At 37.8% G+C, this 12,899-nt stretch overlaps 3 protein-coding genes across 3 annotated transcripts in view; all 3 read left to right on the top strand.

The window, feature by feature from the left end:
• Positions 1–1,614: 1,614 nt before the first annotated feature.
• LOC144443550 (alpha-N-acetylgalactosaminidase-like) lies at positions 1,615–5,285 on the top strand. The gene is made up of 6 exons (XM_078133077.1): positions 1,615–1,772; positions 2,503–2,677; positions 3,003–3,269; positions 3,934–4,095; positions 4,354–4,551; positions 5,028–5,285. Exons 1-6 carry the CDS (start codon positions 1,615–1,617, stop codon positions 5,283–5,285), a joined length of 1,218 nt encoding a protein of 405 aa, XP_077989203.1.
• A 959-nt stretch (positions 5,286–6,244) lies between these two features.
• On the top strand, positions 6,245–10,207 carry LOC144443138 (alpha-N-acetylgalactosaminidase-like). The gene is made up of 6 exons (XM_078132507.1): positions 6,245–6,411; positions 7,006–7,180; positions 7,767–8,036; positions 8,667–8,828; positions 9,277–9,474; positions 9,914–10,207. Exons 1-6 carry the CDS (start codon positions 6,245–6,247, stop codon positions 10,205–10,207), a joined length of 1,266 nt encoding a protein of 421 aa, XP_077988633.1.
• A 1,186-nt stretch (positions 10,208–11,393) lies between these two features.
• LOC144443667 (neuronal membrane glycoprotein M6-b-like) overlaps positions 11,394–12,899 on the top strand; it is a 6,143-nt gene continuing 4,637 nt past the window's right edge. The window contains exon 1 of the mRNA XM_078133208.1: positions 11,394–11,649. Within this exon, the coding sequence (XP_077989334.1) occupies positions 11,625–11,649 (25 nt within the window). The 5' untranslated portion in view covers positions 11,394–11,624. The remainder of the gene's footprint in view (positions 11,650–12,899) is intronic.

Here is a 12,899-nt window from a genome sequence, read left to right as displayed (position 1 = left end):
TTAACTAGTACTCACTTATAGCTCAGACTACCAAATGATCTGAACTGTAGGAGAACACTGGTTAGAATTGAGCAACACAACATATCTGACAGTCTAGCCTACTATTGGGTGATTTTTGCAAAACATACTATAGGTTTCTGATTGGCTGTTTTCATTCTTGTTCTACAGGGTATCAAAGTTCAGATAAAACAAACAAATATTTGTAAATATGTAATTAGCTGGATGTAATTGTTTTAACTTTTTTATTATTGGAATGGCACTTGATAAATAATGTGCGGAGGTGTTCTTTATCTTATCAACTCCTGTAATGTTGTAATATACATTTAGTAAACAGATGGCATATGATTCTTAAAGAATAATGTGTGTTTAGTTGACTAGACTAGCTTTTTCTAAACTCAGCTATGCTATCATCAGCTTAACCACACAGGATTCAAATGTGATGGAATTTCTTCTTTTTTTTTCAACTCAGATCAACATTGATAAGTCTGAATAATTGGAAATATGAAATATTTATGAGACTTTGGGGACTATGATTAAAAATTGGTTTGTATATAGCATACTCATTTTATTTGGTATTTCTTCTGATATGAAGCAATACTGAACTAAAGCTTCAGTAGTGTTATAGTCATGATGTGTGTGTGTGTTTGTGGTGTGTATGTATGTGTATGTACCGTGTGTGTGTGGTGTGTATGTATGTGTATGTACCGTATGTGTGTGTGTGTGTGTGGTGTGTATGTATGTGTATGTACCGTGTGTGTGTGTGTGTGTGTGTGTGTGTGTGTGCATGTATGTACATGTATATAAGTCCAGTTCAACCAAAAACCACACCACTGAGAAGAAGCTACTTTGGATATCTAATTGGGGAATGTTCATGTAAAAGTGATTGGATTGATGATATGCATATTTGGTCCAAAAATTTAGGATTTATAGTTGATTTTAAAAATTGTTTGGTAGATTTATATACTTTGTTATTGCAGAAATACTGCGATTTTGAAAGTGAAAACAGGGTTGTTGGACGATGACTAAATTAGATCAACCCACTAACATGAAATTATTTAAATTTAAATATCTAATATCGATTATTTGACGTTGATCCAGCCATACCAGGGACACGTATGCCCGGGCTTGGCATTAACACGTCAACGAAAGGTTAGCCCTCTGTGATCGATGAGGGCGCACAGTACATGGATATTCGAATACAGTGGCGCTAGTAGATATTGGTACATACAAAACAATCCAAGTTTTAGCCTCCTCTACATCTGAACACGCGCCCATGCAAACGAATTTCTGCTCACTGAGACACACATCTACATCGGATTTTAATCAGATTGTAGAGGAGGCGATCAGGCTAAAAAATGTAAACATGTACCAAGAAGGTCAATTCAGGCAAAATAACGAAGGTAAAATAGCAATGAACGATTAGCCAACATCTACATCGTATTTTAATCAGATTGCAATGCAATATGCCTATTCTGAAATATCTATGACAAGATTTGACTCTATCGTTTGATACCCTGGGAATTTCATACATGGTCGTAGTGGGCGTTGTTCTACGTGTAGTCCACAGTTCGTTCACATATTCACGCTGTGACTACACACCTCACAGCTTCCAATATGAAGTTCGTACTTCTAGGATTGATTTTAACGTGTCTGTTGATACAAGTTTATTGCCTCGACAACGGTTTGGCAAGGACGCCTCCTATGGGCTGGAATGATTGGGAGAGATTCAGGTGCAATATAGATTGTGCCAAAGACCCTGACAATTGTATTGGGTAAGTTTGAATTTGTTGTCGACTTTATCACAGAGAACCCATATCACATGTCTAAAGTCCGTACCAGCTTCAGCTCCTATGTTAGGCAGTGCATATGACGGTGAATAAAAATGTAAAACTAAACAAGGTATAACAAGTTTGAGTCAAAATAGGTTACTCCAGCGTTCTGAAATTTTTCCAAAGCAAAATTGAAGAGAGTTAATTTATTGGATTAAAAAGTCCCGTCAGGCTCTGGCCTCCCTATCATACTCATTTAATATTTCTGCCTTTAGTACGCTGTGATGTGTCAATTGCTATTTCCGAGTTCAGGTGAAAGGAGTTTTATAGAATAAAAATTGCGTTTCATCGGACGATGACTAGTTAAACCACGAGAACTTTTCATCTTTGCATTTGGCATATAATCTCCCATCGAATTACAATACTCATATAATCAGTAGGAATTGTTCCATGGTTCATATTTGATCAATTATTTTATCGTTCAGCTATTCGTCGAACTGTGATTCTAATTATCAATTCTCTGTGACAAAACAATATAATAATCTAGTCGTATCTGGAAAAAACATCCTTGATTTACAGACAATGAAATACCAGTAGGTGGAAACATCCATGTTTGTTCATTCAATGATAGTCACTATGTCACATTTCAAACCTGCCCAAACTATGATAATAATCTTACTGCGCCATTCTAACTTATAAAACTGATTAGACTGTTTTCCTTCTAATTTAAAAGTGAGAAGTTATTCAAAGACACAATTGACCACATGGTGTCTGATGGCTTCAAAGATGCTGGATATGAATATGTAAATATGGATGACTGTTGGATGTCACATGTCAGAGACAAATCAGGAAGACTGTATGCAAATACGACGAGATTTCCCAACGGTATAAAGGCATTGGTAGACTATGTAAGTATGGGAACATGGGTGATTTATATTTTGAATTTGATGAGGAACACGAGTACATTGTGTGTGTGTGTGTGTGTGTGTGTGTGTGTGTGTGTGTGTGTGTGTATGTGTATGTATATGTATGTGTGTACGTGTTTGTGTGTGTGTGTGTGTGTGTGTGTGTGTGCGTGCGTGCGTGCGCGCGCGTGTATGAGATAGCTTGTATTGCAACGTTCGAACTGTTACAAGTGGTGTCTTCTAATACCCGGTTTCATGTTTTCTCAACAACAGCAATTATATGGATGAGGTAGTAAAACGAAAACATATTAATTGTTTTTAACTGTAGGCTCATTCTAAAGGCGTGAAATTTGGTATATATGAAGACTACGGTCTAAAGACATGTGCTGGTTATCCTGGTAGTCTTGGACACATCGAAACTGACGCCAACACCTTTGCTAACTGGGGTGTTGACTATCTCAAATTTGACGGATGCAATGCTCTTCCATTTATGATGGACAGAGGTTATCCAGAAATGACTAGGGCGCTCAATAAAACTGATAGACCAATCGTATTCTCGTGTGAATGGCCACTGTACCAACGGGGTATCTTAAAGGTATGGCATACATGGGATGGCGGAAAGACCGAGACGATAGGGAGAGAGAGAGAGAGAGAGAGAGAGAGAGAGAGAGAGAGAGAGAGAGAGAGAGAGAGAGAGAGAGAGAGAGAGAGAGAGAGAGAGAGAGAGAGAGAGAGACAGAGAGACAGAGTGAGAGAGAGAGAGAGAGAGACAGAGTGAGAGAGACAGAGAGACAGAGAGAGAGAATGAGAGAGAGACACCGAGAGAGAATGAGAGAGAGAGAGAATGAGAGAGAGACAGAGAGAGAATGAAAGAGATGGGAGAGGGGGAGAGAGAGGGAGGGAGGGAGAGACAGAGAGGGGGGAGGGAGGGAGAGAGAGACAGAGAGACAGAGAGGGGGGTTAACAATACATAGTTACGTAAAGTCAAGGTATAAGAAATATAATAATAGAACGACTCAGTGTGTTTTAGAAAGAACACTCATTTCATAAAATTGGTCAACAAAACTATATATAGATCAAAACCAATCCTTTCACAATTCATGAAGAATCTTTGACGTAATATGCTAGTGTAAGGCATGTTAAATATTTCCTATCGTTGTTATGGTTTGTCATATTTTAATGACCATTCAGACATTGTTGTGTTTTACCTCACTTGTAATGTACATTCCATGCTAAAGTACATATATTTCACTTACCAGCCCAATTACACCTTAATCGGTAAAAATTGTAACCTATGGCGGAATTACGACGACGTTCAGGATTCATGGAAAAGTATCCTTAGTATCATTGATTTCTATGGAAAAGAACAGGATACGTTGATCACCGCCGCAGGACCAGGAAAATGGAATGATCCAGACATGGTAGGCCACTTTCCAATGTGTTGTTGTTGGGTTAGGGTAAAATACAATTATCCAAACGAAAGAGTATTTTGTACCCGTTCGATGAATTGATATTCGTCAGTTACTTTGTGGGATTTTATTGAAATAGAAATGATTGTTAATGTGTTGTAATGTTAAGAGTCGGTTTGTATCTACATACCTGTATTGTAGGCCTGAAAAAACGAGAAATCTATATTTCCAATTATGTGTAATATTTTTCAGCACGATCTATGTATGTAGCTTGTTATAGGTAACTCTGGGTTGACGTACGACCAATCAAAAGCCCAGATGGCAATGTGGTCAATCTTTGCTGCTCCGTTGTTAATGTCAACAGATCTGAGATCAATCAGTGATCAACATAAAGAGATTCTACTCAATAAGGAAGTGATTGCGATTGACCAAGATCCACTTGGTAAGATGGGAAGAAGAATCATACAGGTGAGGGCGCTGTCTAATACGATGATGCTGCAACTGAAACGTTTTGAATTTGCAACTGATTTGTTTGTAGATATAATAACTTACTTATGATATCATACTCTCTGAATAGTATTGAATCACCAATGGGTAAACACACTTGTTCAGCTGTACATATAGTATGATAAAATAAACCCCATAAGATTGATTTTTTCGATCCGTACCCAAAGTCACCACCCTAATGAAATCACGGTTTCAATCTGTTGCTTTACACCTTATGGATACAATCGACCCCTAATTGCCATGTACGATGATTGTGTCTAATATATTATTGACATTCTAACAATTGTTGGTTGTTTGATTGAAAGAAATAATACTCCAGTTACAGATCTAGATAGTACAACTTTAATTTGCTCGACGGAAATTACATGTAATGGCTTGCCCTTGTATCTTCTTGAGAAAAAATAAGAATTTAAAGTTTGGTTGATTTTCCTTCACAGCGAGATTCAGTAGATGTGTGGACGAGACCCCTGGTCAATAATGGTTACGCTAGTGTACTTTTCAACAAGAAAAACGACGGCAAATCTGTCAATTTCACAACAACTCTGACTGAGATCGGCATTGGCGGCCACTTTCAGGAGTACGCCCTCAGAGATCTGTTTTCACACCAGGATCTTGGTTCGTTTCGCTTGGACGATTCACTACATTTCAACATCAACTCCACTGGTGTGGTTATGGTCAAGGCGTCGCCCTCTTAAAGCCGGGGAGGGGCGGGGGAGGGTGGGGGTTGGGGTTGGTGGGGGTAATAGTGCTTGCAGATGAAGATGTAAATTGTATAACTACTATTCAAGTCACAGCGAATGGGAACAACAATAAACTGACAACATTTCAACTCAACTGAATTAACTATATCGAAATATTGGTTAGATAGAAAGTGAAAGGAACAACGTCTGAATGTGAATGAAATAGGCTATTATTATTACGTCTGATACTGAGCTTGCTACAATACATACTTATGGATATAATATAAATTTGACCATGTTTTCGGTCTTAACGTTATCCTCTCTCCTCGTCTCTTGACATTTCATTTCATTCATAACTTTAGCTAAAGTTGTGACGTCATGTTAGGTATTCTCATGGTAACATCGGTAATACTGTTGTTTGATAACCATCATCGTTTTTTTAACAAAAAATGTATCGATTGGGGAATTATGGAGAAATACAGAATTGTACTAGCATGTGTTTATATAAACATAGAATTTCAAAAACATAATAGAAAATAAAATTCTCTGCGTTCTGATGACGTCATGACAGCTGTGATATTTGTACTATTGCAACCTAAACAAGCTTTGAAATGATTAATTTACTCCCACGTCTTCTGTTGTCACCCACCAAGACAGTTGACATTAGATGAATCCTTGATTTAGGGAGGGCTTTATAGTGTTTTTGTTGGATGTTTTTGAAACCTTATCGAATAAATTACAGAAGTGTGTGGTCAAGATCAACAGGTGTCTGTCAAAGTTCATTCTGCATGAGGGCGCCACCAACGTTCATCTCTTTAAACTTTCGATGAAGCTTTTATCGTTCTCCCCGTCTCAGCTCTGCTCTGCAAGAGGGCAATTTCCCAGGTGTCTGTTTGATACGCCCTTCGCCCGTTGGACTACAATACAATGGGCAAAGTAGCACGGCTTGTTATTGATGAACACACACAAGCATAATGCGAAACACGATTTTCATGTTTGTCGTTTACCTTTCGGTGAACAATCTTACGAATGTTGGGTGCTTGGACAATGGCCTCGTTAGAACACCTCCTATGGGTTGGAATGCATGGGAAAGGTTTCGATGTAATACAGACTGTGATAATGATCCTAATAACTGTATAAGGTGAGTTCAGACTATTCTCAGACCAAAATAACACTCTATATAAAGTATTGAACGAACACGAACATTTCGGTGAGTTAATGTTGCAATCATTGGGTAGATAGATCCCTACCAAATGATGAAATCGTCTCGTCTGGGGCGCTGGTAAAGTTCCCTATCCACACACTGCGTGGAACTATTTATTTACCTCAGAAGGAATGCATTTATACCACTTACATAGATATTTATGTATATATTTAGACAACATCAACAGCATGAACGGAATGACTAAGGTCACCACTGCTTGCACCATTGAACTTTGAACTCTTCATTGGTCAATGAACTTTCCGTTTTCCTTTGTCTCCCATCACCAAGCCTCATATTCACAGCGAACAAACTGTCGTTGCCTTGCTTTAAATATGCAAGGGAACCATTGATAATTAATGTTTTAGTCAGAATTTTATTACGTAGGAATGTATGAATGTGGATATTTACATTTGAAACACTGTGGCAGAGAAATGATGAAATCGTTAGGGGGCGCTGTTTCTTTATGCGAGTCTACGATGACTTTTGTGTGATTTTTAATCGTATTTCCATTCCATGCTTTATACTTGAAAGTGAGAAGTTATTTAAAGACACAATTGATCACATGGTATCTGATGGCTTCAAAGATGCTGGATATGAATATGTAAATATGGATGACTGTTGGATGTCACATGTCAGAGACCAATCAGGAAGCCTGTATGCAAATACGACGAGATTTCCCAACGGTATAAAGGCATTGGTAGACTATGTAAGTTTTATTTTATAAGTATCTTAGTCTGAGTTGTCATACGGCGTCTATGATTTGGTTTGGGATATATTTTCAATGACACTATTATCGCTATATTCCAAAAAAGCTATAACGCAGAAACACGGTAGTATTTTTATGAATACTCGGTATTTTGCTTTTTGCTAGATATCCATGTATTTGTTTTATTCACAATGAAATAATTCATTGCGTGAAAGATCGATTTGTACACGTACCTGTACACATAAGAACTGATGTATGTTACTTCTAAGAACTAATTTCTTTCAAAAGTTCTTCCAAGTTCAAATAAAAAACCAACTTTAAGTTAAACTCCTGTTATTGACATAATAAGGCAAATCAGTCAAATTGAACGAAAAGTGATAAATATAATACTCTCTCTATCCGTATTGTCACCCGTTTGTTACAAATCCGACTCAGAGGGTGTTAACACCGTATGCTAAATTTAAGCCTTGCTAATAAAAATAGGAGAAATCATGATGCGAAAACGTTAGAATACACGTCTTTATCAGTGCTTTTAGTGAAGAAACATTGAGTTCTTGTGACATATTTTCGGTATTATCTTAATTAGGCTCATACCAAAGGGATAAAGTTTGGTATCTACGAAGACTATGGTGTCTTAACGTGTGGTGGTTATCCTGGTAGTCTTGGACACATCGAAACTGACGCTAAGACTTTTGCCGAATGGGGTGTTGACTATCTCAAATTTGATGGCTGTTTTTCACTTCCAACAATGATGGATAAAGGCTATCCAGAAATGACAGCAGCCCTCAACAAAACTGGTAGACCAATTGTCTATTCATGTGAATGGCCTTGGTATCAAGTGTTAATACTCAAGAAGGTGAGGAATAGACTGAAAGTGTTATCGTAGTGGTCGCTTCATAATGCCGTCGCAAAATGCAGTTACGTAAAATCATAGACCCTCCACCATAGACCCTCCACCAAGGGTGGAGGGTCTATGGTAAAATATAGATAAGTGAATAACAGCAATGATAAAACAACAAGAGTGTTCAGACAAAAACTGTTTTTACTGTGAGTGACTAACTCTGTCATGATAGAGGAATCTTTCTATAGGACACAATGGTATTCAATTTAAACGCAAATAAAATATTGCATTAGCTGCCTGTATATGAATTTAATGAGGAACAGGTGGATTACATTCTTTTACAGTATGAAGTCACAATAGTGAAATTATGGCGTGCCAATGTGTGTGTGTGTGTGTGTGTGTGTGTGTGTGTGTGTGTGTGTGTGTGTGTGTGTGTGTGTGTGTGTGTGTGTGCGTGCGTGTGTGTGTGCGTGCGTGTGTGCGTGCGTGTGTGTACATATGTACACGTACATGACAAAGAAATAGGTTATTTGTAACAGACTATAGTCACGTGAATAGGGTGAGATGGGGACTGGGTAAGGGAGGGATGGGATGTGTCGTGGGATAATTTCTAGATTCAAAGTTTACATATCTTTACATCTTTAGCCAAATTACACAGCTGTTGCCGAAAATTGTAATCTATGGCGCACATTCGACGATGTACAAGATTCCTGGGATAGTATTGTGAGCATCATTAATTTCTTTGGCAATGAACAGGATACTCTGATACCTGTATCAGGACCAGGACAATGGAATGATCCAGACATGGTAAGTCTATGGAGAACATGAAATCATACAATTGGTCGATGGATTTGTGAATGAATGAATGAATGAATGAATGAATGAATGAATGAATGAATGAATGAATGAATGAATGAATGAATGAATGAATGAATGAATGAATGAATGAATGAATGAATGAATGAATGAACGAACGAACGAACGAACGAACGAACGAACGAACGAACGAACGAACGAACGAACGAACGAACGAACGGGTGGGTGGGTGGGTGGGTGGATGGATGGATGGATGGATGGATGAACGAAGGAACGCATGAAGGAACGAATTAATTAATTAAAATAAATATAAATGAATGGCATTATGACCAAGTTCAATGATAGACCAAAGGGTGAATGGTAGGGTCTATGGTTCAATCCATATACTGTTACTGTGACAGGTATAATATTTTCTAATTGTGATAATGTTTCATTCTAGCTCGTCATTGGTAACTTTGGCCTCAGCTATGACCAATCAAAAGCCCAGATGGCAATGTGGTCAATCTTTGCTGCTCCGTTGTTAATGTCAACAGATCTGAGATCAATCAGTGATCAACATAAAGAGATTCTACTCAATAAGGAAGTGATTGCTATCGACCAAGATCCACTTGGTAAGATGGGAAGAAGAATCACACAGGTGAGGGCGCTGTCTAAACTCTAGTAATACACCACGTAACCGCCCCCCGTATTTAGTAACTTCACACATTATACATTCACGTCTGACGAATACTGTCGAGGTTTGACTGTCGCGAGTTTTCATTTTAGCATCTCCATAATGATAATCAAGATGAACAGTATGCCTACATAATGATTATTTATATACAAGGCAACTCCCTCCACAAAAATGAATAACAGCAACAATTTGAAGAAAAAACAAACGCTCAATCGTGAGTCTCGGTCAGGTCCGTCAGCTTTTGCCGTACAACTCACGAGAAAGAACGGGGCATTATTGCTAGTAATTGTTCGGTCAGTAATTACTCGGAAGATGTAATTCAACCGATGTTGCTACCACAATACACGCCACTGTTCTCTTCTTCTTTTTGAAGTTCTTGTACAACTGGTCTTATCTATTACAGAGAGATTCTATAGAAGTTTGGACCAGACCACTCGCCAATAATAGCTATGCAAGTGTACTTCTCAGCAAAAGAACTGACGACGTACCGTTTAATTTTACTACAACGCTAAAAGAAATCGGTGTGCGTGGTCACTTTCAGAAGTATCATCTTCGAGACGTATTTTTACACAAGGACATTTGTTCCATTGGATTGGACGATCCAACCCATTTTATTATAAACTCGACAGGTGTTGTCATGGTCAGAATCACTCCATTACAGAGTTTTAAAGGCGACGACGGTTTGCATAGACCGTAATGATAAAGAAGGTAACCATGTTTCTCCAGAAGGAACGAGAGTGATCAGATCACTTATGTCGTTCCTTGGTAGATAGTTTGTATATCATAATAGCGCTACCAATCTACTTGCTATCCTTGAAGTGACATTTTGATTTTGAATTTCGCTATCTATAAATCAAAATATCAGTTAGTATAGCATATAAAGTGGGAACGCTAGTTCTTGGAGTCTACATGTAGGCTTATGAAAGACATAACATTTTATACAAGTAAGAACGGTACGCAGTAAAGACCATGCATATTAAAATAAGTTTTGAAATACCATGAAATTTATCGTCTCATAGTTACGGTCTTGTTGACACAGCCGTGAAAATCTATAAAGATACACAGTTATGATGGCCATGACAGCGATTTGATAGTATTTTTTGTTCCAGAATGTATATGCAATTTCGCAATGTTTTCCGAGGTGTATTTCTTCTGTGAGAGGACAGGATCAAACCTGGCATATTACTGGTAATATATTTCGTGATGGTGCAAAAATTTGATATATGTTTCTTTTATTTTTTTTTTCATTTTGTATTTACAAATGAATGTGTCGGTCTACCAGTATGTCAACATTTCAGTTTGTTTTAGAGTTGAATCGAGATTAATGATTAAACTTTATGAAAGAACGATATTCCGTACGTGTCCCACATTAACATTAAGATGTGTACTAACTGTACGTTTTACGAGAGGAATCACTGCAAGATTCACAAAATTATAACCCCTTAGATATTATTTGCTCCTATGTGTTTCATATTGATATCCATACGATATGTATTTTGAGCAATTATGTCAAGTTGGTTTGTAGGAATCAAGACTCGGATGTGGTCTGGCGTAATCAGAAAAACAAAAGTTGTGTTGATACGTACATTGAGGGCGCAGTCATCCGTTTCTGGTCGTATGACATTCAAAGGACCATTTCAGACTGCAAATACCATATCTAAAACTATCTGTGTAGTAGAAATATCTATGTGAGGTCGCTATCGCGTAGATTTACTCTTTCTTATCAAACCCGGATAAATGATACATGTGTAAGGTGTGAATGAGTTTAAATATCACTATATCTTCAAGAAAGGGAGGGCAATCAGTGCTTTGAACAGCCGGCTTTCGTCACAGGTAAATACTGTTTATGGAAATTGGTACCCCTCCCATTGGTTATATATTAACTCAAATAACACAGATTGTTGACACAAAGTGAAACACTCATTTTTACGGCCATGTTGAGTTCATTTGTTGTGAGCTGGTGGAGATAAAGGACGAAACAACAAGAGGTCAAGTTCAAACCAGAAGGCCATAGTCCGTCAGAGTAGATAACCCTGTTCCCATTAAGAAAGTCACACTGCCATTATCGTGTTTGACGTGTGACCAACAACTGTTAATATTGAAGAAACGCAACCATGGATTATCGCAGTCGCTATGAAAGTAAGTAGACATACATATATAATATTATATCCTGTAAAACCAGACTCTGAACGAAATTTTATCGTGAAACAAAATGTGACATTATACCCGGTTTCAGCAAGATAAGTTTTAAAGTAAGCCTTGAAAGTATTTCAAGTGATGGTATACTATACTAGTATTATTAAATCGCTGTTTTGTTTAGTTTTGTAATTGAATATTTGAACGATATATTATCATAACCATAATCAAACATCAATGCTTTGTTTCCTGTGAGGAACATATTTGGCTGCTGATTGGTATGAAACATGGAGAATTAGGGAAAAGAGAAATTCAAAATGTCGCGCCATGATGATCTTGACTATGGTTATGGTGTCATTTAGGGATCGAAAGTTAATCAGAGAGAAAATTGTGCAAATTTACAAACATTTCCGACGATACAGGATCTGCAAAGGAAAGGAAAGGATAGTGACTTTCCGTGTGTGACGACGTCTCAACTTGCTAGTAAAATTCACAAAATGATTTCGGGCTTCGTCACTTCCGCTGTAGCCTTCATATCAGTGTATGCAGGGATGTGTATAAGACTGTATTTGGGCCGTTCTCGGATCCGAAGACAGGCTGGTCAAATGTGTATTGATATTACGTCCACACACGTGAACGGCTTCAAGAATTTGTCAAAATAGGTGACAAAACCTATTGCTTGAGGTCTATCTACAGGTGGTTTGGGTGTAGGTCTGCTTTGCGTGATGAATTGACCCGACTTCCGTATATACACATTACACATTTATGAAATCATCGAATTTATAGCACTAGGTAATAAGGACATTGTCGACCACAGTATAGTGTTTTTATACGTGACGAGTTCCTGAGTTATGTCTTGGAAGCTAGTACCTTGAATACATGCATGTAAGTAAACTGTACTATAGTCAGAGACGGTACAAAAGTAACCACCAAAGACCACACAATCACATATTACATACCCCTTTCAAAATATTCTGGGGAACAGTGAAATTCCGTGTGTTCATGGCGTACACAGTAGAGTAGTAGTTAGTACTCTCTCTAGCGATATTTTTACAACCGACATCGCGACATCAAATGACTGCTCTATAGATCTGTCCTTAGTGTGACCTTACAAGGCAGATTTAATTTTGTTTACGCATTGCAAGATTTCAGATGTTCCGTATTTGTAATGACGTTACGAATGTCACGTCTAATTTTACCTTGGCCTTATAGATAGAAATGGTGATAAAATATGAATTCTTGTTCTAACCAGC

Source organism: Glandiceps talaboti, chromosome 12 (genome assembly GCF_964340395.1).
Source record: "Glandiceps talaboti chromosome 12, keGlaTala1.1, whole genome shotgun sequence".
Taxonomy (NCBI): Eukaryota; Metazoa; Hemichordata; class Enteropneusta; family Spengelidae; genus Glandiceps; species Glandiceps talaboti.
This window is presented reverse-complemented; position numbering and strand designations above follow the sequence as displayed.

What these genes read in the sequence shown, in the direction of transcription:
- LOC144443550 (XM_078133077.1), top strand. Translation starts at nt 1,615, where the DNA reads ATGAAGTTCGTACTTCTAGGATTGATTTTAACGTGTCTGTTGATACAA. An exon ending in ACCAACGGGGTATCTTAAAG is followed by an intron (nt 3,270 to 3,933) that starts GTATGGCATACA and finishes TTCACTTACCAG; the next exon opens with CCCAATTACACCTTAATCGG. An exon ending in TGGGAAGAAGAATCATACAG is followed by an intron (nt 4,552 to 5,027) that starts GTGAGGGCGCTG and finishes TTTCCTTCACAG; the next exon opens with CGAGATTCAGTAGATGTGTG.
- LOC144443138 (XM_078132507.1), top strand. Translation starts at nt 6,245, where the DNA reads ATGCGAAACACGATTTTCATGTTTGTCGTTTACCTTTCGGTGAACAAT. An exon ending in AAGTGTTAATACTCAAGAAG is followed by an intron (nt 8,037 to 8,666) that starts GTGAGGAATAGA and finishes TTACATCTTTAG; the next exon opens with CCAAATTACACAGCTGTTGC. An exon ending in TGGGAAGAAGAATCACACAG is followed by an intron (nt 9,475 to 9,913) that starts GTGAGGGCGCTG and finishes TATCTATTACAG; the next exon opens with AGAGATTCTATAGAAGTTTG.